At 39.0% G+C, this 27,814-nt stretch overlaps 2 protein-coding genes across 3 annotated transcripts in view; one reads left to right on the top strand and one right to left on the bottom strand.

The window, feature by feature from the left end:
• CFAP92 (cilia and flagella associated protein 92 (putative)) overlaps positions 1-2,728 on the top strand; it is a 91,097-nt gene extending 88,369 nt beyond the window's left edge. The window contains exon 19 of one of the 2 annotated variants that reach the window (XM_043518612.1): positions 2,088-2,728. The gene's annotated coding sequence lies outside the window, so the exon portion shown is untranslated. Of the gene's footprint in view, positions 1-2,086 lie in introns of both variants that reach the window. The other variant, XM_038409457.2, reaches the window with a different exon arrangement.
• Positions 269-27,814, bottom strand: part of ACAD9 (acyl-CoA dehydrogenase family member 9) — a 66,813-nt gene continuing 39,267 nt past the window's right edge. Inside the window, exons 9-18 of the mRNA XM_038409464.2 lie at positions 22,997-23,072; positions 20,813-20,883; positions 20,278-20,397; positions 18,455-18,583; positions 8,670-8,749; positions 6,817-6,943; positions 4,309-4,386; positions 3,672-3,800; positions 1,776-1,848; positions 269-937 (exon numbers count right to left, since the gene is read on the bottom strand). Of these exons, the coding sequence (XP_038265392.1) occupies positions 837-937; positions 1,776-1,848; positions 3,672-3,800; positions 4,309-4,386; positions 6,817-6,943; positions 8,670-8,749; positions 18,455-18,583; positions 20,278-20,397; positions 20,813-20,883; positions 22,997-23,072 (984 nt within the window). The 3' untranslated portion in view covers positions 269-836. The remainder of the gene's footprint in view (positions 938-1,775; positions 1,849-3,671; positions 3,801-4,308; positions 4,387-6,816; positions 6,944-8,669; positions 8,750-18,454; positions 18,584-20,277; positions 20,398-20,812; positions 20,884-22,996; positions 23,073-27,814) is intronic.

Here is a 27,814-nt window from a genome sequence, read left to right as displayed (position 1 = left end):
GTTACCTCTCCCTAGATTTCCAAGCAATTTCCCTTTATCCACAGCTAGAATGATCATAGGCAGAGAGGAAGCTAAATTAGAAGTCTCTGAACCCCATTCAGCAAGGGTTGCCGATTTCTTTCTCCCCTCTAAGTTTTGAGTACAAGTCACTTATCATTTGTTTTTACAAAAGACACCATTAAAGCACCAGTGTAGGTTCAGGAGAATGCTCACTTGACTGATGGGCATTCTTATGTTCCCAGCAGGAGCAGACAGCACAAGCCCATAGTTCTCACTGTGAGTTAATTTTTATATACCATCATTTGAACATAAACATTTCACCATTAGCAAAAAGTTTGTTCATCCACTTACAGATATCAGTAACACACGCAAGCTTTTCAAACTTGTAGCTGGCAAAAAAAAAAAAAAGTTCATTATTAAATTTGTCAACTCTAATTTGTATGACAGTGGCTGGAAAGTGACATTTTCATTCCTGTAATACTTTCTGAAGCCAAGGATGAGAAAATAGGTGGCAGTCATAAGTATTGGGCCAGTGATGAAAGGCTTGGCTCTATTCTTCTTCCCAATAACTGCTTGGGGTATGTTCAGGTGGTAAAAAGTTTTCTTCATTGGCCATCTCATGTAAATATCCATAGCTGAAGGAGCATCACTTTAGCCTACTGTTAGAAAGATTCTGACTAGTGGTTTCTTTTTTTAGTCTCTCCCCCACTGTGGTGTGAGAAGATGTTTTATTTTACAAGATTACAATTACATTCAGCAGCTGGTTAAAAATATTTGTACAAAAACTAAATGTTCTTCATTTACCGATAGGTTAATCGGCTACCTGTTAAGTATGATTAGAATGTCCTCTCTAGTGGATGAGAACAGATATAGGCTCTCTTTTCCAGCACCTGCTGTGCAACTTTTTTAATACTGTCATCCAGGTTTTCAGCAGCATCTGGGGTGGGGGGGAGAAGCAAAGAAAAACATAATAGTTAAATTCAGGACACTAGTATGCATTTATTTGCAAAAAGGCTGAAGAGTCCAAACATCTATTGTACCAGCATAGGAGGAAGACTAAGAAACAGCAGCTTTGACTAATATTTCAAGACTTTAGGAACAGGTTTGAGCTTCCCTAAATTGCATTTATTATATGGTAGAGCACAGCAGTCTATCACTAGTACCACTTAAGTGACCTGTATTACTAAGTGGTTCAATAGCAGAGTCTGTGGCCTTTTTTCTTCCTAACGATGCTATGCATGTTACAGAAATCAGCAGATCCCAAGAGAGGAAGTTGGGCCAGGCCTTGAAGGCGGCACTCAAGAATTCTGTGTAGGAGGAGCACTTGATATTTGTATTACCAATAACCATGAGAGAGGGGGAGTTAGACAATTCTGTATAAATAGTGTTGTCCCTCTGCCAAATGGTAGGTGTTGGGGTACATTAGGGCAACTTGGAACACCAGTTTTAGAGGGAATTGCCTGTATGCGGTTTATGACAACCTTTGGGCTTTCAGAATCCTGAGCCAAATCATCAATGCCCTGTTCCCATGGAGCAACGCCTTACCCCCCTAAAAAAAAACAAAAAACTGCATCACAAAACCAAAGCAGCATTTCTTTGTTAGTTTCAGAAGTTTTTAACAGGCCAGTACTATTCAGTGCCATCTGGTGACATCCCCATAATCCCCAGTGAAGCCGCTTATGTGCATTCAGCATCCTCATAAACCCTGTTAGGTCCTTGCATATAGTTTGTTCTCGTCATATTAAGTTTATCCTTCCCACTACTAGAGAACTTACATTTTTCTAACTCCACCATGGCATAATTATTCTTAAAATATGCCTCTGTGCAGAAAATATTTGTAAGCAGCACCTGATGAAAGAAATCCAACAAAAGACAGGTATTAAGCAAATCATACAATATTGTAATACAAACAAGTTTTCTCCAAGAAAATAATTACTACCAACTCATGCTAAATGTATTTAAAAGCTAATGAGTTTGAGATCAGGTGTGTGTGAGTGTAATTCTTCTTTTAGTCTCATGGTATAGAGCCTGGTTTTCTACTGATACAACTGGGAAGAATTCTAACAGGTTGTCATTTTTTTCACAGGATTATTCCATTTACTGGAAGTGGTAGCTATCACCCACCAGTGACTAGAAGATGGGTACTCCATTACAAATCCAGATGTGACTTTACAAAAAAAAAAATCTCGCATACCAAATTCATTAAAGACGGAAGTTTTAATTATTTTAGATCTCCCACCCATTATGTGTGGGGGAAAAAACCTGACAAGAACATCAGAAAATTATGTGGTATTAAAGAGAACACTTGGATCACAGTGTTAGCTTTAATAATTCATAAAATATCATTTGTGTACAAAGATCACAAACTGGAAGTTGGTTAACTTACTCTGTATTTCCTGAGGAGTATTTAATGTAACATCCATCAGAAAATTAGAAGCCTCTTGCTGTATTGTCCATTTTATTTGTGAACAATTGTGTATTCTGTGATGAACCTGTTTTTATAAATCTCATTGTACTGCTATAACAGTTAAATCAGTGGTGGGCAAACTATGGCCCGGGGGCTGCATCCAACCCTTGTGCTTTAGCTGGGGGCTCTGCTCACTGCCCCCACAGCTCCCATTGGCCAGGAACTGCAGCCAGTGGGAGCTGCAGGGGCAGCACACAGAGCTGCCTGGCCGCACCTCCGCATAGAAGCCAGATCGGGGACATGCCCCTGCTGCTGGGAGCTGCTTGAGATAAGCGCTGCCCAGAGCCTGCACCTCTGACCCCCTCCTGTGCCCCAGCCTGGAGCACCCCCCAGCCAGAACCCTCACCCCCAATTTTGTGAGCATTCATGGCCCGCCATACAATTTCCATCCCCAGATGTGGCCCTTTGCCCACCTCAGCGTTAAATGAAAAACAAAGTCTCTCTTCTGTGGCTTTCCAAAACTTGAGATGCTAATGTGCATTGTCTCAATTTATAAAAAAACTAGCAGCCCAACAGCATTCTTAAGGATAGGAATACATTTCTGTTGAAGTGAAAGTGGAATTTCCCTGATTTACCTGAAGGCTCACCCTTTAAAGAATATATGCAGGATGGTGTTAGCTCAGAGGTGGGCAAACTATGGCCCGTGGGACCGTCCTGTCCAGCCCCATAGCCCCTGGCCTCTCCCCTGCAGTTACAGTGCCACGCGGGCAGCAGGGCATGGTAATGGGTGGGGGGGTTGGATAAGGGGCAGGAGGTCCAGGAGGAGACAGAGAGCGGGATCCTGGGGGAGCAGTTTTGGGGGCAGTAAGTGGGAATGCGAGGGGGCCAGGCTGTTTGCGGAGGCACAGCTTTCCGTACCTGGCCCTCCATACTGTTTCGCAATCCCGATGTGGCCCTCAGGCCAAAAATTTTGCCCAGCCCTGTGTTAGCTCCTTAAAGTCTATCTAATTACACAGAGCATGCAGAACCATCGCTTCAGTGGAGGAGAGAATGGATCTCATTACAATCTGCAGCGGCTATGAATACAGATACAAAGGTCTCTCTCTGCTCTCTAGATGGTTCTAGAACATAAGATTAAGGGTCCCAGAAACAGGGTTTGCAGTTCTCCATAGAAAACTCTAGTTTCAACAGACTCTTTAGATGGGATATTGAAAGGGTGTGACCACATGCATTAGTAAGTCATAGAAAATGTAAGTGCACTTACTTCATGATCATGATCGCGTAGACCAATACTGATGGCTCTACTGGCCCTGGATATAGCTGCTGTCATTGCATACAAATTAATGGAGACATCTGCCACTCTCTTCAGAACCAGCTGCTCATCCACTATAGTCTAGAGAAGATTAAAAAATAAGTTTAGCAGCTTCCATTACATCATTTAAAACCACAGTTACCCAGCAATGTCCACCCAAACACAATGTAGTACATTTCAAAAAAGAATGTATGCTTGTGTCACTGGTTTACTTCCTTTAGCACAGCCTGTCAAGCCAGTGTAACAAACTTTTTCCTTTGTATTATCCCCTTCCTCCTTAGCAGTAAATAGTCCTTAAGTATCATGCATGACACAGATTTTACACTAAGGGCATCAGGGCCTCCACCAATTCTTTGCACCTGTTGGCAGCTAACTGCAGTGATGACAGAACTTTCAGCAGAGGCTGTCTACCACTACCAAAGGTGAACGTAGAAAACCACTGATTTTTATTTAATACATTAGATAGAACTGTATTATATGCGAGGAATACTAGCTTATCGTGAGGCAAACCACTGTCCGTATTTTGTCGGTTTTAAATTCTGGGATGTAATCTATTCAACATGAAAATCCTATTAAAAAATGTGATTACTTTGCCAAACCTCCTTAGCAAGCCTTCCACTGTAGTTCCAAAATAATAGATATTTTCTTCAAGTTTCTTGCTGCTTTCCTGTAAGTGAAAACAAAGGGAATCTACTGTTTAGTAATTATTTTAAATACGTGTTTTGAGTGCTCTGTAAGAAACTAGATTAACAACAATTTGCAACACTGAAGATTTAGCCAAACAGTGTACATAGCGTAGAGGTTGAAGGGGAAAGCTGCTCCTTCACTGCCCGGTCAGGAATCCAAAACCCGGAGCTGGATGGGACTACTTACGAGCGTGGGAAAGCTCAGACTGTTGTGAGAAGGCAATAATTTAAATATTCCTAACAGGTGTAGCACAACTTCTAATTTCTTGATTTCAGAACTGCACTGGTTATGTTAAAAATAAATGTTTAATTTAGAAAGCCTGAATTTTAGTGAAGTGCTGAGTCTGAGGCTCATTACCATCCTGTTAAAGCACCTCAATGCTGTTGTGCATCAAAGGGGAAAGGAGAAGAAAGAGTGTGCAATAAGCAATGAACAGGGCAGTTATATAGAAAAAAAATGTGCATAATTCCAGCCTGAACGACCTGCTTCCACTGAAGTCAAAAGTGCAGTACCAGGTCCGAATATAGCAAATGCCATCAATTTTCAACAGTACCTTTCAAAATAGCAAGTTGGGTTGTTGTTTTTAAATTTGATAAGCATTTTGGATAAAGGAAGACTTTGCTAGACGTAGCACCTTTGCCACCGCAGTTAATGGTGTTAAAGATCAAAATGAACATGTCTGGAATTCCAGACGTTTTCCAACAGAACCAGGGAAGTCCAATCTTGGCATTTTAATAATATTTCTTCAGTAAAAACAAGCAGAAGTAACTCTTCAAAAACATCTGGTAGGCTGCCTTCATATATCAAACAAAACAAAACAAAATTACCAATTTAATTAAAAATATTGCTTTGCAGGACACTTGAAAAAAGAAACATTACAGTTAATGATGAAGTATGTTTGTTACCCATAAGAGATCTGGGTAATTTTGGTCTTTTCTACGAATTCGGTTTTGAAGTGATCTTTTACTTCTGATTTGTGAAGTGACATTCCCAACAGGGAAGAAAAGCCGCCACTTTCCAAAAGGAGAAGAGGCACTGTAGTGAGGAAACATCTGACTTCCCTTTCCCTGAGAGAAATAATAGTTGGTTGCAGCTTCCCTTAGCCAAGCAATACCAAGATTTTCCTTGGTTAGCAAATGCTAGTTCATTTTTAAGAGCCCATTCTGCAGGCATTAATTTCACTTACTCTTCCACAAAGGCATGTACAGCACAGTGGCTGTACATTAAAACTTCCCAATTTTACCTGAAAATGTTTTGGCATTTGCAGTGTTGGGAAATATAGCAAACACTCAAGAATAAGAAACGCTGCATATACTGAGGTAATGTCATTTAATTATCTACAGCAAAATTGTTAGGTCTAAGGCTATTAATCCTGAGAATGGTGATACATCAAAACTAATCAATTCTCTCAACTCCTGGCACCAAGAAGGAGGAAAATACTGAACACAGCATATTTAGCTTGTAGCAACTCTCAAGTGTAACTTTTAGCACTCTTTTATGGTTTTCACAGTGCAGAGAGAAGAAAAAAGCATGGCTTGAACCTCTTGTAGAAAAGATTCATAACTGATATACCTCCCAGAATGAAGCCAGCAGCAGAGAGTTTGCTGTAGTAAAAAAAAAAATGGATTAATTTTTAAGTGACATCCTGTCACTCTTTTGGCACCATAGAGCACAAAGTACCTATCCTGGGGATAACTTCACATTGTTAAAGCTCCCCTGTGTGAGTAGAATAATATTAGCAAGTTCTCTGTGTCTGAGTGCCACTAACACCGGGCAAAATTATCTAGCACAATAAAACCACTTCACTGTTTTCCTATGATTTTTGCATCTTAATGATAGATGGGGAAAACTATATTTTACTTTTCTACAGCTACCAAGTCACATGTACTCCACTGCACTAAGTCATCCATTTGTAAACCAATGCTTATTATCATGCATGTAACACAAAGCCCTGTCTAGGACCAAACTATTCAATAAAAGGAGAGGAATTAGAGAAAGGAAAAAAGGGGTTCCACTAAGGCCAGGAAAATGAGCAATACTTTGAAAGAGAAGGGAGTCAGATGAGGAAGGAACTGGAAAGAGTTTCTACTGTGACAAACTTGTGCTACTCTCCACTAATTTCTTCCCTGCCCTTGAAAGGATCATTGTCATTTTTCTATAAACTCCCAATTTTACACTATATAAAAATAAAGCCCACACTTAAATTTCTGCAGGATCAGGGCCTAAGGCTGTGACAAAGAACTGAGAGACCCAAGTTAGCGTGGTGGTAGGCCAGAATCCAGATATTCTATAAGGACATTGCTTCCTGCATCTCCCCTTGAGTTAAGATGAAGGAAAACTGTCAAGTAGTTGACACTGGCTTTTCTAGTCAATCAATAGGTTTGTTTGATAATTAACATTCAGTACTTACCTCAAGGCTGGGATGTGCTACTCCATCTTTGCCAACTAGTCCTAAATCCACTTTTCTGCCCATGCTGTCACGGAATTTGTTCACAAATATCTCCAATGCCACGCCGACATTTCCTTTCTTCATTTCCCTGAAACATTATAGGACAACGTATGCTGAAGCCTGTATTTCTCTCCCTCCCCGCCCCCCATCCCCACATCTCATACACGAGAAATGTCCTTGGAATCAGCAATACAAGTGCAAAGAAGAAACAAATGTATAAATATATATACACATCAGAACTCATCACATGCTGAACAAACTACAATCTGGCATGAACTTTGCCAGTCACCAAAGCTTTTAATGGGCTCATATTAACCCCATCTCTTGCAAACTAAACAAATTTCTGGTTCTCTCCCTTAATCATAACACCCAAACCCGTCTTCATTACCTTTCTGAATGTGGACTTTCTCCCATGCCCTTATCTTTGTATATTTGGTGCTGTTGTGGTTTATCTTTGAGTTATAGCCAAACACGCACTGTGTCATTTAGGGAGAACCCAGGAAACAGAAGACCCCTGAAGATGCTTGCAACCAAATATGGGGATGCTGGATAAAATTTTCAGAAGCACCCAAATGACTAAGGTCCCATGAACGGGGTAAAAGTAGAAAGGAGAAATAGGAGCACACATGCTCTCTCTCTCAGAAGCAGCAGCTGTAGCAGGAATTTCTCTATCCTGTTCTGCTTCTTGCCTCCCCCTCCCCATCTACCACCAAGAGAAAAGGCGGGGCGGGAGAGGGGGAGCAGAGCTTTGCCGACTGTAAGATCTTTGGAGCAGATGGTGGGCATGTCTACCCTGGGGTCTGTTTGGTTTTGGTACCAATGCAGTTGCACTAAAAGCAACATGCACCAGTGCAGCTTATTCGGCTACTTAAGCTTCAAAACTGCACCAGTGCAAGGCACATTTTACACTGGTGCGGGTCTCTATGCTGGGGTTTTGCACTGGAGCAGTTAGTGGTATAGTTACGCTGGTGCAAAAACCCCCACTGGAGCCAAGCCTGGCATTGTACTATGTTTGGGAAGTGCCAAATCTATTGTTGGCACTATTGCAACACAACTGACAAATTATAGTGAAATAAAGGTAATGAAGAGCAAGATGGTGGAGGAGATTTGCGGGCTGCAGGAGGGAGGGAGGTCTCAAACTATTGTAATAGCCATAGAAAGTACTGGAAGGTTAGCCAAAACTTTTGTGGTTTGCCTCCTTATTAAGTCTTTACCTTACTGTGTAGTCTGGCTAGCAGTAGTATAAGAGTGTTCAAAATATACAGCATGTTGAGAAGCAGAATGCAGCTACCTTATCAAAGATGCCAGGACTAAATTAAAAAAGGCTAGTATATTCTTTAAGTAGGCTAGAGCCTTTTCTCTATAAAATCTAGAAACCCAGGCTCTTATCGCTGAGTTGAGGATTCTACAGCTGTCCTAGAACAAGGCTACCAAGCATGGCGTAGTATATAAGAATAGCCATTAATGAATTTCTGGACAAAAAAGTTACATTACTAGCTGGATGATTAAAAGGTACTACAAGACAGATTTACTGTAGTCCACCCACGTAGACTAATAAAACATGTAGAGATTTAAGTCACTGTTTTAAAGTTGTAAAATAAAATGGAGTTGTCTAAAATTCATAAACATACAAAAAACTTGTCTAAACAAGCATCAAGAGTTGAAATGACTTTTCAAAATTTTGTAAAGGTCTCAAAATACTCTAATTTTTACTTGTAATCTCTCTGCTCTAACCTCCTGTTAAATGGATAATGTATTGACTATCAATTTTGGTTAACTTAAGTGAATGTAACTAGCAAGTAGTAAGAACATACTTAATTTTTCCAGTTAAGATTTTTCCTGCATACTGCATACCCGTCAAAGCAATATACATTCGCAGAATTTCATTTGTTCCCTGTAAGAGACATGATACAAATGTAATCAATACCAGGTGCCCATTACTTCCAGTATTTCATAAACCTAGTTATGCAATGCACATATTTTCTTAAATAATAGTTTTTAAATAAAGAGTTTTTAATGTTTAAAGGTATGGTGCGATATGTTCTTTTTCCACATTACTTTTAAGAATTCAAATTCATTTTAGGATGAACTCCCCTTTGGTGGTCTATCCAAGACAAAGAACTCCCTCACTATTGCTGGCAGACAAAATACTGCAAAAGAATCAATAATGAGTGAATTAAAACATGGGAATTAGAGTTATAATTTTGAACACAAGTTGTTTAGCTAACATACCTACTTATTCACATATCTTTTGCATTTTTTAAGTTACACATTTCATGCAGTTCTAGTTTATAAGTAGCCACAAGCAATCCACAGTATTTACCTTACTGCCCCAGATAGATTAGATTGATAATTTTCCGCTTTCAGGATTATTTTACTTGATCTTTTAAATGACATTAATGAATTTTGGAGCCTCTTTTTCTTTGAAGCTTTTAGCTATTTTTAGTTTGATGAGATACAAAATCCAATTGTTCAACATATCCCAAGTGTCACTGGTGCTTAGTGACTGCTTTGGTCTGCCTCCTTGCTTAGAGACATAAACACTGCAGACTTCACTTCTCTAAATAAAAGGAAAGGGCAAAACTACCACTAAACATCAGGCATATTTGGTCCACAATATAAATGTTAGAGCACTCCAAAAATCAACAGCACTTTGTTCCCCCAGATTTAGTTTTATTTACATACTCTAGAAGTCCATTTTAATTTAATTCCACTTTCCTCTTCCACAGTTGCATTTTTAGAAACTAATTTCAAACTGAAATAAACATGAACTTATCCTGCACTAAATGTATTTGGATATTGCATTCAAATTGGAAAATCATTTTCTCTTCTAGCCAGGCCTCAAAGCTTGTAGCTGCTAATGCTGATTTGGAGAGCTGTCTGTTATCGCTGCCACAACACATTACGATGTTTTTCTTGAAAGAAGATGCAAGGGAATAACAATGCTGAAATAAACAAGCATTCTGTCCTTGTCTGCAGTAGAAACATACTTTCTTGTCTGATAGTGCTTGCTCTAGCCCCCCACAATGAGATTAAACTTTTTCCAATGTTTTTGTCAAAGAAAAACACAGGTATCTTTACATTTGTCAAGCAATCACTGCTTCAAATTAGGAAAACAATAACTTAGTAGGAAAGACTCAGAGAGTTAAAGTCTGAGTATATAGCATTCTGAACATCTTTAGGAACAAAACATTTTGGCAGCATAAAATAAGGCTATATACTGTTCATGATAAAGTCTCATCACACTTTACTCAATCCTCACCATACATAATCTACTGTTGGCTAATAGGAAAATGGGTATTGGGTAATTAATTCAAACTAGTGACCTATTATCTCACACGTACAGAAATTTACTTATATATAATTGTTGTTCTTCAAGCCCTATTTAGCTACAATACCCATTTTTCCACAAACTTTAAGACTGAAATTTTTTTTGTCCTTTTGAATTTTTGACAGAGGAAAGCCAACATGGTAGAGAGTTGCGTTTCGGCCAACTGGCAGAAAGAGATGTTCATTTTCTGATTAAAGGCCACTGGATCCCTGTTCCACTTATCATAGTATTCTTATTCTGTGCATTTCTGGCAGCCATTTGCCAAGGTTTTAAGATTGTGTATTAAGTGTCAAGAAAATCCTAGTAAACTGTAGCCTTCTCTCTGTGCATAGTACTCTGCCCCTGCAAAATCCCAAAGTTTGCCATTGAAACTCTTCTTCCTGTCTTTATGGACCTTTTAAAATATGAATGAAACCATGAGGACAGAGTCCATTTTATTATGCTGAGCGCTGATTAAGTCAATAAGACTTTATGTAATACCTAGATGATGCTTATGCACTAAAAAAAGAAGGAAGTTATAGTTGCTAGAGTTCTTTGCCCACACTTGTTATCTGGGAAAAGAGGTGAAGCATTTATTCCTGTTTAATCATTAAATTTTGCTTTAAAAAGACAGCCATATTTCCTATAAGTTGTGCACACATAAAACCCCCCTAAATGCCAAGAATTTAAATGGTTTTTGACCACAGCTTATATCTAAAGCAGACAAATTAGTGTTATATTGGCGCTTTTGGAAGCAGAAGGGGAAGGAAGTGGGGGAGCGAAAGAAAGAACTAGCAGCTGTGCTTTTACCTGGTATGCAAAATTTATGCCCAATAAGAAGCTTTAAATTGCTTAATTGCAATCCCTTCAGAAGTCTGAAGGTAACAGAAATGGTGACAAACTACTGCAGTATTAGCTGCTGCCACTCTAACATAATGATATCTTCTTTTGCCAGCTGTTCATTTTAAAATAAACTAGCCGAAACAATTAAATATATAGACTGCGCACACGGGAAGTTAATTAATTTTGTTGTATACTTGGTGTTAAATACCATTCTTCAGAGCAAACAATTTACAGCATTTTAAAGAGGTGATTCAAATGAGATTTACTGTATTTCAGAGGCAAACTATAATAGCTGGTCTCAAAGAATGAGTTATTGAAAGCCTTCTAATGAAGATGGAATGTTTTAAGATCCTACCGACTCCTTGATTGGAGAATCTGGATGGAATAAACTGTTAAGATTTGAATAAACTTTTTGAAATATATTTCTGTTTGGGGTCACCTAGGCTGGCTAGCAAACCTTGTTAAAAATAGATTAGCAAAACCTGTTTAAACCAAATCTAAACCCAATCCTTTAACTCCACGTCTTAAGAATGATTCTTTAAAATGGCAATGCCACAGGGCTGCCAAGTATCACACAGTTGTAGTTGCTGCTTTTACCACCAAGAGCCATGGTGGTGCCTATTTTGCAGGCAACCTGTTTGCTTTTTGAACTGCTGCTTCCAGCACTGGAGTCAAGTGACAAAAGAACAGCTGGGAGGAGTAGGTGGCAGCAAGGGCAGACTGTGAGGGGACTCAATAGTGGACCAGGCTCTCATACCCAGACATCAGCCCAACTACCTCAACTATCATCCAAAATATTCTCCCCCAGACCGCCTCCACAGAGTCACCAGACACCTGAACCCCTGACCAACTCTATCATCCACCCTGGCAGTCTCAGAACCCTTCAGGCACCCTCCAGCACCCACATACCCCAGCTACAAATGCCAAGTTTTGTGCAACTATCTGTCCTACCCCTGCCACTGCTTGGGGTGAACCGATCACAAACTGAAATTTGTTACATTCCAATTATTTGCAAATATGCTCATTTAATAATGTGCATAAAATATCATATAACTGCATAGAATTTTGGTGGTCATGATGCCATCCCAAAAATACGAAAAAGAATAAGCCTCCCAAAGATAGTCAAGAAAGCTCACCAGCCCAGGCATAAAAATGTATTTGTCAACTGATATAATTAATTATACATACCCACTGAAAAAAAGTTACCAATCCCAGGCAAATAGAAGTTTGCAAGACTTGCCTATCATCTCTCTCCAGTTGTTCTAATTTCTTATTATGCTGTTGCCCTTGTTTTGTTTACAGTTGTTAATTTTTGTTTAATTTGTTTTTTTAGGACAAATTTTTGGTAATTCACTAACTTTAGCTTGCACCTGTGGCTTTCTCTAGTTGTTCTAATTTCTTATTATGTTGTTGTCCCTTAACAACATTCCAAATTGCTGCTGCACTATTTGCACCATCCCCTAAGTGTCCAGCTAAGCCTCTTTTCTTCCTAGAGGAGACCCATGCTCTTTGCTGTTCGAACTGGATAGCAGCTCCCTTGGAACAATTGGGATACATGGAAGTAATTTGAAAGCTGGATGGGGCAGGGTGAATTTCACAGTCCCTAATGTGTCATTAATTATGGTTATTCAATGTCCTACTACATCTCTTTCGGGGATAGAATTATACCACATCTGCTGTTTAACTCTTTTCAAATACTTTTGAGGCGTTAACATCAATAGCATAAGAAGGGGTATATTGTAAGATGGTACAGGTTAAATTGTTAGTTACTGGGAATCATTTCAGTACAGGTAAAATTTCCAGTGGCAGAATGTACTCAGAGGGTATGAGTCCGGTTATTTATAAATGGGTAACTAAATAAAAACAAGGGCTCCTTTCTCCCAATACACTACAAACCCCTGGAATGGCCATCATATCAACCCCTTCACAAAACCCATCTATCTCCAACTCAAATTCCCTAGAGTCATTTGTGGTAATGTCATATACTTCTATTTGAACTGATTTATTTGTTTTTTATTTGTTTGCTTATATGACATATTCTGAATTTTAAAAAATAAATGTTTTAAACAATACTTAAATAAATTACTAACATGTGAAGGCCTTGGCCATTGGGTTTTATTAGACTAGATAGTATTGTTTATGTTTGGATATATTACAGGGGTGGCAAATGGTAATGGCGGGGCAGTGGTTGTGGTAATAAGGAGTTTTTGATATTTTTATTTGAAATTTGCTTCCACCCTAAAAGTGGAGTTTGTTTTCTTCCACACTATCTTTATGAGGTACTTATATGGCCCCTATTAGTATAGGATATTGAGTGCCTTCAATTTTTGATGTATTCATCCTCAACACCCTGAGAGATAGTGTTTAAAATCAATGTGCTCCTGTGTGGTTTGTTTAATCGTGTGGGACTCATCTACTTCAGTGGAGAATGGCAGCACTCCGTAACTATTACCCTAGGATTTCAACAGGCATTTGCAAATAAACAAAGAGCCCATAGGCCCAGTCCTGCCATATCAGTCTGATCCTCTGACACGAGCACAAAATAAAGTAAGTAAGATATTCTTTCAATTGTCATTCATAAACCAGCCAGAGTGACTCTTATACAGCCACCTTTATGGGGAACTCAGGCTCTACTCCTGAACCTTTACCTTCAGTCAGGGAGTAATACAGAGGCAATATGGCTCCTGTCCAAGAAAGTAATGACAGGTGTCACTGTAAAGTCTGGCCAATTAAGGAACAGAAGGACGAGCTTAAAAAGGAATGCAGCCAGAAGGGTATAAATTAAGAGGAATATACATTTGAGAACGTGGTCCCTTTATGCTTAATTGGAATGCACAAGACCCCTGACAAAAGAAATGAGAATCAGTTGTACTATTTTAATTTATCCTCTAATCTACTCCTCTCTACTCTGCTAGATTACTGGGACAACATAAAATGTATTTGCTACATAGGTACTTATTTTGTTCTTTTATTAAAAAAAGGAAACCCTTTCCCACCATATTTTTTTAGTCTGTTTTAATATTTTTGGCTGACAATCAAAATGTGGGGAGGGAGAGGAGTAAGTTCCTCTTGCTCAGTTCATACAGAAGACCAGTTCATACCATTGGTTTCTGCTTGCTTTTCTGTATCTTAATTTTGAAATTCTGACCATTTTATTTGTTGACTTGTGGAAAAAACCAATGGGCTTTCTTCTGCTAGTCCACAAATATATAACAGCACAAGAAAAAGAGGAAGCTGTATATTAATTAGAACAACAGAAATTTTGTCAGTCAGTAGGACTATCACATATTACATTGCTTTAACAAGGAAACCTTGAAAAATGATTGTAACTAACCCCCAGATGCCTACTTGGCAAGTAGAAGCAGAACAAGGAGTGAACCTGATATTGAAGAGTTTGGGTATAGAGCCAAACAGTCCATTATGTGATTGTTCTAACAGATGTAGACAAAAATCCAGAAATAAGGAGAAGTGATGGAGATGGGGAAATGTACTAGAGATACCAGGCTGGTGCCAAATGTCTGATGAATTAATGACGGGCCTGATCCTGGTTGCTACAAATCCAGAGGAAAGGGGATTTATTAAGTAAGAATGACTAGTAAATTTCTGTAAGACATTTTATAACACCTCTAGGCCCATTTCTTTTGGTAGGATGGGAAGGAGGGACCAAGCCTTTCGTTCTCTTCAGACTTCTGTTGTCAGCTGGTAAAATACTGTGCATCCCTGCTGCTGGAGAGAGAAACAACCGACCCCGATGACTCAGTAAGGCCCTTATGAACAGGGATGATATCACCAACAAGGTCAGTGTATTGTCTCCATCTGGTAGCTAGGGAGGAACTTACCCAAGTGTCAAGATTAGAAGAGAAGACTGGATAGAAAGCAAGCATTTTCAAAAAAGATATGTAATTGCAATGTTTTTGATGAAAGTTGACTTGACTCAGACTTCCTATAAATCTGGTAGGAAAGTCTTCTCGTATTTGGGATAACCAGAAAAAAAAATCCTTCTATCCGCCAAATCCATCCTTTACTTTGAAGGACCAACTTTCAGTTGCTCCGTATTTTTGTTTCACTAACTGATCAGTTGTGGAGCTCATTGATTTAGTTAACTCAGCGAAATAAAAATCGGATATAGGTGTGGTAAAGCTAGGTGAATGCCAGTGGCCTGACAATTATAGGACATTTTCATTTGCGGCACAGAACTTTTGATGTTCTGTTAAAATTAAAATGAGAATTGCCCTCTATTTGTAATAGTTCTTCTGGAAAAAATCTATACTGAAAACCCGAGTCAAACAAACTAGAGGAATGATTACTGATGACCCAGCCATGAAACAAGGGAGAATGTATTTTGCAATCAACAAGAGATTTGTTTTTAAAAAAACTCATACTCTGGGACTGTCATAGGCTTGGTGGTCTCAGACAAATTTTACTCAAATTTCTTTTTTGTTGTTGTTTTTTTTGTTTTTTACTTGTAAGAAGCCTGTGTGACGAAGAATCTTTACAAGATCAACTTTGAACAAACTTCTGTTTGAGTCAAACAATTCCATTAGAGAAAGCAATTCCAAATGTAGAAACTAACATTCATGCATTCTGAAACACCTGAACATTTTGTCTAGAGTTCTTACCACCAAACCTGACCCATGTGTTAGCACTGATTCATCACATAACAAAGAATAAGAATGGAGAGAAATTAGTGTGAAAATTCTCTTGTTACTAATAAGTCTTCACCCCAATTAACCTGTTATTTAAGCAACTAACATGCAGTGAAGCATATTTACTTGGTGTAAGCTGGTTACAAGTTTTAGCTAAAAAGCATAAAGTAAACAATGGATTTTTTAAATTTTGAGTCAGAATCCTTTGGATATAAAAATGCTGAGGTGGGACTGTGTTTTTTTCCTTTCACTATGTTTTCTCCTGATACCATAGTTAGTATAGCTATTATTATTTTGGTCAAAATGGTCAGTTTCTAAATGTTTAAAGAGGAGGCAATTAGGTCAGTCAGAATCTCTTCCCAAAAAAAGACATACCACTGACTCTTTAGGGGCAGACAGATGCCAGTTCCACTGGGCATTCAAATTGTGTGCCCAAAAAAGAGCAATCTATTCTCTAGACCCTGCATGTCCTACGGTCTTTACAGAAGGAACACTCTTCTCCATGGCACATCAGATAATTCCAACTGATACAGCAGAAAATTTGAAACTCCAAATGAAGGCCATAACATGATTCGTTGTCCATTCTGAAAGAATGCTATATAGAATTTGTTTCATTTAGTTTCAAATTTATGCCAAGAATACTTGGAAGGTGAAGTTGTTCTGATTTACAGTAGCAGAGAAAAAGTGGGACCACTAAACACTAAGGTGGAGTGGAGGTCAAGGATAATCTAGGCATTGCCCAATATCTAAACAAATACTTTGCCTCAGACTTTAATAAGGCTAAAGAGGATCTTGGGGATAATGGTAGCATGACAAATGGGAATGAGGATATGGAGGTAGATATTACCATATCTGAGGTAGAAGCGAAACTCGAACAGTTTAATGGGACTAAATCGGGGAGCCCAGATAATCTTCATCCAAGAATATTAAAGGAATTGGCACACGAAATTGCAAGCCCATTAGCAAGAATTTTTAATGAATCTGTAAACTCAGGGGTTGTACCGTATGATTGGAGAATTGCTAACATAGTTCCTATTTTTAAGAAAGGAAAAAAAGTGATCCGGGTAATTACAGGCCTGTTAGTTTGACATCTGTAGTATGCAAGGTCTTGGAAAAAATTTTGTAGGAGAAAGTAGTTAAGGACATTGAAGTTAATGGTAAATGGGACAAAATACAACATGGTTTTACAAAAGGTAGATCGTGCCAAACCAACCTGATCTCCTTCTTTGAGAAAGTAACAGATTTTTTTAGACAGAGGAAACGCAGTGGATCTAATTTACCTAGACTTCAGTAAGGCATTTGATACGGTGCCACATGGGGAATTATTAGTTAAATTGGAAAAGATGGGGATCAATATGAAAATTGAAAGGTGGATAAGGAATTGGTTAACAGGGAGACTACAGCGGGTCCTACTGAAAGGTGAACTGTCAGGCTGGAGGGAGGTTACCAATGGAGTTCCTCAGGGATCAGTTTTGGGACCAATCTGATTTAATCTTTTTATTACTGACCTCGGCACAAAAAGTGGGAGTGCGCTAATAAAGTTTGTGGATGATACAAAGCTGGGAGGTATTGCCAATTTAGAGAAGGACCGGGAAATCATACAGGAAGATTTGGATGACCTTGTAAACTGGAGTAATAATAATAGGATGAAATTTAATAGTGAGAAGTGTAAGGTTATACATTTAGGGATTAACAACAAGAATTTTAGTTATAAGCTGGGGACGCATTAATTAGAAGTAACGGAGGAGGAGAAGGACCTTGGAGTATTGGTTGATCATAGGATGACTATGAACTGCCAATGTGCTATGGCTGTGAGAAAAGCTAATGCGGTTTTGGGATGCATCAGGCGAGGTGTTTCCAATAGAGATAAGGAGGTTTTAGTACCGTTATACAAGGCACTGGTGAGACCTCACCTGGAATACTGTGTGCAGTTCTGGTCTCCCATGTTTAAAAAGGATGAATTCAAACTGGAACAGGTACAGAGAAGGGCTACTAGGATGATCCGAGGAATGGAAAACCTGTCTTATGAAAGGAAACTCAAGGAGCTTGGCTTATTTAGCTTAACTAAAGGAAGGTTGAGGGGAGATATGATTGCTCTCTATAAATATATCAGAGGGATAAATACCGGAGAGGGAGAGGAATTATTTAAGCTCAGTACCAATGTGGACACAAGAACAAATGGATATAAACTGGTCATTGGGAAGTTTAGACTTGAAATTAGACAAAGGTTTCTAATCATCAGAGGAGTGAAATTTTGGAATAGCCTTCCAAGGGAAGCAGTGGGGGCAAAAGACCTATTTGGCTTTAAGATTAAACTCGATAAATTTATGGAGGAGATGGTATGATGGGATAACATGATTTTGGTAATTAATTGATCTTTAAATATTCATGGTAAATAGGCCCAATGGCCTGTGATGGGATGTTGGATGGGGTGGGATCTGAGTTGCTACAGAAAATTCTTTCCTGGGTATCTAGCTGGTGAATCTTGCCTGCATACTCGGGGTTTAGCTGATCGCCATATTGGGGTCGGGAAGGAATTTTCCTCCAGGGCAGATTGGAAGAGGCCCTGGAGGTTTTTCGCCTTCCTCTGTAGCATGGGGCACGGGTCACTTGCTGGAGGATTCTCTGCTCCTTGAAGTCTTGAAACCATGATTTGAGGACTTCAATAGCTCAGATATAGGTGAGAGATTTTTCGCAGGAGTGGGTGGGTGAGATTCTGTGGCCTGCGTTGTGCAGGTCGGACTAGATGATAATAATGGTCCCTTCTGACCTTAGTATCTATGAATCTATTCATACTTGCCTCAAAAATCAAAAGGATCCTGCTGTCCCGGAGATAACGTTCATAGGGGTAATCTTTCATATAGCCAAGGCCTCCAAGAACTTGTAAAGCTTCACTTACACAAATCCAAGCACCTTCAGAACTAAATACCTGCCAAAAGCACAGTAAAGTTGGCATCACTGTCGCAGTAATTAAAGTTGAACAGAAACTAGATTGCTTTATTCTTATATCCTAAGTCAAAAAGAGGGATAAGACTAAGAATGAACAGGGATTAACTGTTTATATAAACAACTTGCAAAATATGTATCTTGCAGGGCTTTCATCCTAAACAATTTAAAGTTGTCTGTGATTGCACTGGTTACAGTACATGGGAAGTGCACTGTTCCATAAAAATTAATGTTCAAACCGAACAGCCACTCCAAACTCCATATCACAAAAACAACATGGTAATTCTCTATTAGGATAGATGAACACAAGACAGCAGAATTACTTTCAGCCTGCTTTAGAGATTAATCCATGCTAGAGGACTGATGCTGCCTTAAGAAAATAGCTACTTGCATTCAGACTATAGAAAGATAAAACAACATACTTAACATTTCTATAGTACCTTCCATCCAAAATCTCACAGTAGTCTACTGCCCCAAAATCTCAAACTTAGTCTCTTTCATCCTTTTAAAAAGAGTACCGACTTTGTGCCATGCTGGCTCCTCCTATCCCCTAGGTCACATGGAAACTCCACTGTGAGCTCCCTGGGGATTTAGATCCATGAACTGGGAGAGAATGGAGCAGACCACTCAGCAGTTTAAATCTCCCCAAATTCATATGTCCAGGAAGCAAGTTACTTTGGACTGAGCACATAGTAACATAGGTTCACCTTCTAGGTAGTGGAAAGCCTTCAGATTTCAAGAAGGCTTTGCCAGTTAGCAACATTCTAAAAGCTAATTTAGGAAATGCTGGAGAGATATCAACAGTAAAGCCCTGAATTGTAACCTTTTACATATTGCCAGCCAGTACAGAGGGCAGGTCTGACTCCCTCCCTCACCCCATCCTAAGGAGCAAGGGAGCAGCTGCATTCTGCAAGTTTCCCAGCTTCTGAGTCAATTTCAGGGAAAGCCAGGACAGTGGGTCCTTACTAGTTACATTTTATCTGGGTGGGGGTGGTCCATGCCTGGAGAAACACCTGGATACTGTTGTCTTTGATGACTGTCACAATACAGGCCTCTCACAATTGGAGAGGAATCCAATGTCATCTCCAAATTCCACACCTGCTGACTTTCTATTTGCCCCCTACTCCCTAAATACTGGGCATGTGTAAGCAGGATCCTCAGAACAATTCCCCTTGCCCACCGGCAACACTTCAATCTTGTGTCAGTCTGTCTGACAGTGAAAGAACAGTTCTATGCCGCTCTGTGTAAAGTCAAATTTGAGAAGAGCTGAGGAAATTGGAATATTCAGTATCTTTTTGCAAGAGCCATTTGGATGAGGACTGAATTTCAGATGCTCTCTTTCTTCACTATGTGCATAGTCAAGATTTGTATGTGGCAATGTCAAAATGCAGCTGCTCCTGGAAATTTTGGGGGGGATTAAAGTACTTAGGCTACCTGTATGAGAGTGTTTCATAGGAAGACAAGAACATAGATCAGGCCCTGAAGGGCCACCAAAATGGAGTGAGGGTGAGAGTGAAAATAAACCATGCTCTTTACAAGTTCTTGTATCACACCCACCACTGTGGTGTCTGAATGTCTCGGATAAGAGGCTACAAGTTCAAACTGTATCAGAAATAGAAGTTTAAATGTTGTTATTCTAATGTTTTATGCCTGATCTTTTTCAATAAAATGGATTACCTTAACCATAGCTGCCTCAACTGAACAATCGGGCACTCCTGGCCTGTCCATCATTCCTGCAGTGAGGTAAGCCATGCTCTCCATTACGTATGCTTTCACAGCCATAAGGGTAAACTTCTCCTGCCAAATAGCAAACAAACATTTACCATGCATACATTTAGATGTAGAGTTGTTATAGTCAGGTCAGCAGACATAATAAAATTTAGTGCATAACTAAGTGAAGCTTTTATACGTATTAAATCATTAAATATTAAATGCTATTTAGAATACCTAATAGCAATTGTATTTGTAAGAAAAAACTTGAAAAAGTTTTACGTTTGATACATTAATACTTCTATATATTCAAAACATCAGCACACAAGTTTCTAGACTAAATTTATGCAGATAGAATACCAAGCATCTAGCAATCCAGCAACATTTTTTTTAAACCAGTAGCTGCAACAAAATCCTTCTCCGACCCCTTATTCAATAAACAAATCATGAAAACCACAGGCTGAGAGAATCTTCTAACATAGGTTTTCAGTTTCTTGATTACCTGAATTAATCCAAAATCACTCAGTTTCTTATTGAACTGTTTTCTTGTACAAGCATACTCTGCTGTCATCTCTTAAAAAAAAAAAAATAGAACACATCAATGAGTGGAATCTTTTTAAAAGTTATTTAAAATAACTCATTAAAACAACTCAATTGTTCCCTGAATATGTAATCTCAGCTGTATGTAAATGGTACATCTTACATAATTAAAACCTATGCCTTTAGACATCTATTTCCATCAGTAAATATGTTGTGTTGATTGAATCTTGTCATCAGATTTACAACTTAGACTGCATTGATGCAAAACAATTGCCTGAAAGATTCCTTTAACATATACAACATGCCATCAGCAGAGGGGAAATTGTGAGAACATAATCTGTACTCTGTTCTGCTATAAACTAGAATGGACTGAGGATGCATGAAAGTATTAAAAACATGCAATTTTTTATTTTAACTTTTTAGAAGCAAAGTGTGGTAGCAGCAATGCGATTAAAATGCAGCTCCTTGGGATACAGAAAAAATCTTTATTACAGGAGAGAAATCTTATCAACAGTTCTTTCATATAACCCTATTTGGGGATTACATTAAAATTACCCTTTTTCATACAAAGTGTTACACCAAACAACCGCTTTGTGGTATTTTTGCTATTCTGGAATCATTTACTGTTTATGGAATAGCTTCTGAGCAAGTAGTGATGTTAATTAATTAGTTACTCTTACTTGAATTTACCAGCTGAATGATTCTTTAAATTCAAAAAAAGTGATTTATGCCACATAAAGGATTTGGTGTGTAAGTATACAACGAACACTTTTATCCAGATTCCTACAAATGCAAGCCTTTAGATCTCTGAGACTATGCATAGACTTCTGTACGATAAAACTTAAGTTTCTATCTAACTAGTATGTAGATTCTATGCCATGTGATATCTGATCACCTTCCAGTAGTTCTTTAAGCAATGTGACTAACATCAGTTCACTAGATTATGATAACTAGAGCTGGTCAAAAATTCTTCAAGGAAACAGCTTTTTGTCAGAATATGCTGATTTGACAGAATAGAAATGTTCTGCAGGAACACGTTGATTCTATCAAAACTTTCCATGGAAATGAGGCAGGCAGGCCAGATTGCCTACCTGGCTCCCCTGCAGCCCACCACCAGCCAGGATGCTGCAGAGGCAGATATCCCGGGTAGCATAGTTTGTTTAGAAAATGCCAAAGGTTCCTGCAGTGCGAACATTTGATTGTTTCCCCAAAACTAAATTATGCAGAATTTCAGTTATGTGAAAAAATTCAAGTTCTTTGGCTTTTCATCACAATTTGGGGAAAAAACTCATTTTTTGTTTGACAAATTCCAATTCCCAGCCAGCTCTAACCATGTCTTGAGTAATGATCCTCAAGAAAATATCACAATGAGCTAATAGAATGGGTCACTCAAAGATTATCTACATTATGCCCCAGCAGGCTGGAGCCACCAAAATCTCTCGTCTGCTAGCATTGTAATCCACAAGAGACTTTGTTGGTACCTTCCTATGAAGCAGTAACTAACTATTTTTGAAACAGTAGTTTGAAATGATTGTATTGAAGGTGTCATTTGGGAGACTGTCAAAGGACTTTCAGGCAAGAGAAGATGGAGGAACTCAAACCTGTCCCCCAGGCACAGGAAGTACATTTATCAACACAACCATGATTATCTCCTATCCAGAGTATAGAGAACTTTTGAGATCTTACAGAAAGCAATGAGTATTAACTGTTGACAGAAGTTGATTTTAATAGTTACCATTGTATGTAAAATTTGAAGGCTGAATTACTTCAGAATGTTCAAGTCAGAATGTTAAGGCAGCTTTCATATATATATAAATATGTACACACAGACACAGACACAGAATTCCTATGTCTGGTTGCTTTTAAAAGTACCCTAACATAGCTTTTAAAAGATGCTCTATTTGTAAATAATTCCTTCCAATGCAAAAAAGGTAACAGTTTAGCATTTTATGGACAAGTAATCTTTAGTGTTAGCCAGAGTCTAAATTTTCCGTTCTAGAGTCCATATCTGAAATGAGTACTGTTAATACAGTGTCTTTGGAAGACATGACATCTGTCTTTTCACAGAGTATTAAGTTTTCTTTTGTAATGCAAGGACTGATGATTTCATTCCTCCCAGAAATTCAGTAAGCTTCATTTTACCTACCGATCAGTTTCTTAATCATTCCTGCAGATGCACTACCCATGCTAAATCTTCCACTGTTTAGGATATTCATAGCCACCTACAAGAAGAAATATAGAAATACTTTATTCAATAAGTTATACTTTCAGTAAAATGTACTCCATTTTGTAAAATTCCAAAGTTTTACGTTGGTAGATACCAATGCACCTCCAAAAATTCATTATGTTCCTCTACAGAAAGCGTACCAAAAATGAATAAGGGTTAAGTTAGCTACAGCTATTCTCAAAACAGAACAATTCAGAGAGAACACATCAGATGAAGGACATTTTCTTCAGTGAATGCCTACTCACACTCTAAAGAGAAACCCCACATTAAAAGCACTTAGTTTCATTAGCAGCTGGCTCTTTTGTCATTGAAGATGTTACTTCTGACAGTGGAAAAGGATGTATCTCTCTTTAATATTTAACTATGCCTTTGCAATAAACTCTTTTAGAGCAGTTTTATAGAAATTGTTCCTTTGAATTTTAACCAATGAAATGTGAGCTCACAGATTGGTTTATGAGGTTAATACAATTAAAATATTACTATGCATTATTCATTTTAAATTACTACAAGGCAGACCCCAAAGCACAAGAAACCTGGCGATTCAGCAAGTGACAAGCATTTTGCATAAGCAATTAGTAGCAGAAAATACCAATTGGTGGCCCAGACAGGTTTTTAATAGTGTTTCACCAATGGAGCACAGTAGTTAAGTGTTACACAAGTGTTATACTTTGAGAAACAATTGAACATCAGTAGGACCCTACCAAATTCAGGGTCCATTTTGGTCAATTTCATGTTCATGGGATTTTAAAAAATAATGAATTTCATTATTTCAGCTATTTAAATCTGAAATGTAATGGTGTTGTAATTGTAGGGGTCCTGGCCCAAAAAGGAGATGCATGTGTGTGTGTGTGGGGGGGGTCGTCACAAGGTTATTTATTGTAGGGGGTGTGTGCAGTACTGCTACCCTTACTTCTGCGCTGCTGCTGGTGGCGGCGCTGTCTTCAGAGTTGCGTGGCTGGAGAGCAGCGGCTGCTGGCCGGTATCCAAGCTCTGAAGGCAGCACCACCACCAACACACAAGTACGGGTGGCAATACTATGCCATCCTTACTTCTGCATTGCTGCTGGCAAGGCACTTCTTTCAGAGCTGGGCGCCCAGCCAACAGTTGCTGCTCTCCGGCCGCTCAGCTCTGAATACCGCAATCTCCCTGAAATAACTTTGGAACCCCCTTGCAACTCCCTTTAGATCAGGACCCATAATTTGAGAAATGCTGGCCTCCCCTGTGAAATCTGTATAGCACAGGAAAGACCAGATTTCATGGTCCGTGACGTGTTTTTCATGGCCATGAATTTGGCAGGGCCCTAAATATCAGGCTGCCTTATTGTCTCTAGAGGTGTCTCATTTTAGAACAGTACAACCCTCAGGGCTTCAAAGATTAATGTATGATTGTGCAGACCACACTTTTCATCCTGTGTCAATACTCAGTTCACATGGCTAGAGAATCCTGCTATGCAGGGCCAGACCTCCTTCGCTTAGCTCAAGGCCAGCCAACTACCTAGAAAATCTGGGGGTATTAAGCCTGCTGGTCTCTCATCTCTCACTACTCTATACAACAGAGGAATAGAGGTGGGGGAAGTCTTCAAGTCACACTGGATTATTTTCACTTCTACCTCCCCCTACTCCCCTGGGTCTCTCTCTGGCTAGCACACATTAAGAGACACAGCTACTCTTGAAGGAGGTAGAAGCAGCCACTCTGTGTCGTAGCTGGTGTGCAGGAGGCAGAATAGGCTTTCATGGAAAGGAAGGCGCTTACTCTCAGCAAAGGTCAAGAGTCACAAATTACAGAGAATAAGTTAAGGGTTACAACATAGACTATGTATGTAGTGGATGTTAATCATTTTCCCAAAAAATGAAGTTTGTGTCCAGACCATTGCAGCATAAAACCTAAAATAGATTAACTTCCTCTTCAAACTACATTATATGCAATTATTCAGTTTGGGCCCTTTAATTAGAAACAAGAACAGAGTAAGTTAATAAAATAATATCCTGTGTTTCCAGAGCTAAGATACATAATAAAAAAGAAAAATCCTGAAGGTTGGGGAGGGAAAGGAAAAAAAAAAATCCATGAAGCTCACTAGGACAGAAAAACATATCCATTATATGCATACCCTATAGACGAAAATAGTATGTGCATAATTCCTTATGCTAGGAGCCTACAGGTAACAGTGACAGCCTAAGAAAAATAGAAACCTAGTTATAATCAGAATCATGATGTTATTTTTCAGTCCTTAGGAATTTCATTGTGCATCTAGCAAAGGTGCTTAGAATCATGACCAATAACAGAAAATAGGAATGAATAATTATATAATACAAGGTTGTAGATGAACACAGGAGTGCGTCTCTTAACTGGTAATGTAGAATACCCATAACTTAGTGCATTACTAAGTGCATGACAAAAAAATTCAAGTTATTAAGGCAATGCTTGATCTATACACTGCTCATAGCTGCTGGTTAAAAAGAAAGGGAGCATGAAGGGGAGAACAGAACCTTTTTTTGCATAATCTCATTCTTCCTCCCAATTCATGGACTATATTAAGAAACCTGGGCTGGAAAAGCATCTGCAGAAGTTTCCTGAAAGCTCAAAGTCGTGTTTCTCCATAGCTTTCATTATTTAAGTGATAATCATGTGACATCAGTCAAAGAATTATCCATGAAAGCAAAAGAAGTCTCACTATCACAGATTTTTACTAGGAAGCACCCAAAAATGCACTCCACTCTGCGCTTGTGGTCTCTAAACTGCTAGAGCAAGCTTGTGTAGGTGATGGTCCTTCCCTCCCAAAGAATAGACAGGTGAGGGGCATTCCAATTCCAAAATAAAGAAAAAAATTTCTATGATGCTGACCTTAATTACTGCCAAAGAGTCAGATTACCGAGGAAAGATTAAGCAATGTGGAAACCAGGCACAGCTTTAATGCCCTCAAACACAGGGCTGGGTCTAGGCACCAGCAAACCAAGCACATGCTTGGGACGGCACTTTTCAAGGGGTGGCACTCTGGCCCCCCCCCTTTTTTTTTTTGCACTTTGGCCACACTCCGGCTTTTTTTTGGGGGGGGGCGCTTGAGGGGGCAAAAAACTTAGAGCCTACCCTGCTCAAACAGCACCCATGCTGCAGACAAAAAAGCTAAAAAAAAAAAAAAAAAAAAGCCAGTAATATATATACAGAATATTGATACATGGACATCAAAACCTAAATGTTATTAAAGGGGAGGGAAATGCAACTTGGAACACTGTGTTCAAAATTAGTGAACATATGTTGTTAAAATGTTTCAGGTGACTGAAAGAACATCATCTGTGCTTGGCAAACAAAGTAAGTAAAGGTCACATCTCATCAAGCTGAAACCATTACAATTTCAGGATTCTGAAAGCTACACTAAATATATCCAAGAATAAGAAGGTCTGGATTTTAACTCCATGTTTCCATTTCTCCAGATTTCATTGTTGCACTAAAATTGCAACATTTAACATACAGGAATGATAATCCTGAAGTTTTGCACAGAAGTCCTTCTGAAAATGCTTTAATGTATCTCTTCAGACTAAAGCCTTGTACATACAAACATTAAGTTTTCAGCAAGCTGGGGTGTGAATCTACCTGCACTAGCCTGCCATGGACTTAGGGTCTTTCTACACTAACACTTTTTGTCGGTATAACTCAATTTGCTCGGGGGTGTGAAAAAACCTGAGCGACATAAATTACACAGACAGATGTGCCAGTGTGGACACCGTTATTTCGGTTGGAGACACTCTCCCACTGACATAGCTACCTCAGTTCATTGGAGATGGTTTAATTATGTCGTCGGGAGAGCTCAGTTCCTTTGTACTAGACAGATTTCAGAGTAGCAGCCGTGTTAGTCTGTATTCGCAAAAAGAAAAGGAGTACTTGTGGCACCTTAGAGACTAACAAATTTATTAGAGCATAAGCTTTCGTGAGCTACAGCTCACTTCATCGGATGCATTTGGTGGAAAAAACAGAGGAGAGATTTATATACACACACACACAGAACATGAAACAATGGGTTTATCATACACACTGTAAGGAGAGTGATCACTTAAGATAAGCCATCACCAACAGCAGGGGGGGGAAGGAGGAAAACCTTTCATGGTGACAAGCAGGTAGGCTAATTCCAGCAGTTAACAAGAAAATGCATCCGATGAAGTGAGCTGTAGCTCACGAAAGCTTATGCTCTAATAAATTTGTTAGTCTCTAAGGTGCCACAAGTACTCCTTTTCTTTTTGCGAATACAGACTAACACGGCTGCTACTCTGAAACCTAAGAATATCAGAGGAACAGTGGGGGGTGGGGTGGGAGGGAGAAATACCATGGGGAAATAGTTTTACTTTGTGTAATGACTCATCCATTCCCAGTCTCTATTCAAGCCTAAGTTAATTGTATCCAGTTTGCAAATTAATTCCAATTCAGCAGTCTCTCGTTGGAGTCTGTTTTTGAAGCTTTTTTGTTGAAGTATAGCCACTCTTAGGTCTGTGATCGAGTGACCAGAGAGATTGAAGTGTTCTCCAACTGGTTTTTGAACGTTATAATTCTTGACGTCTGATTTGTGTCCATTCATTCTTTTACGTAGAGACTGTCCAGTTTGGCCAATGTACATGGCAGAGGGGCATTGCTGGCACATGATGGCATATATCACATTGGTAGATGCGCAGGTGAACGAGCCTCTGATAGTGTGGCTGATGTGATTAGGCCCTATGATGGTATCCCCTGAATAGATATGTGGACAGAGTT

Source organism: Dermochelys coriacea, chromosome 7, assembly GCF_009764565.3.
Source record: "Dermochelys coriacea isolate rDerCor1 chromosome 7, rDerCor1.pri.v4, whole genome shotgun sequence".
NCBI lineage: Eukaryota > Metazoa > Chordata > Testudines > Dermochelyidae > Dermochelys > Dermochelys coriacea.
Note: the sequence above shows the minus strand (reverse complement) of the source record. Positions and strands in the feature narration are given on the sequence as shown.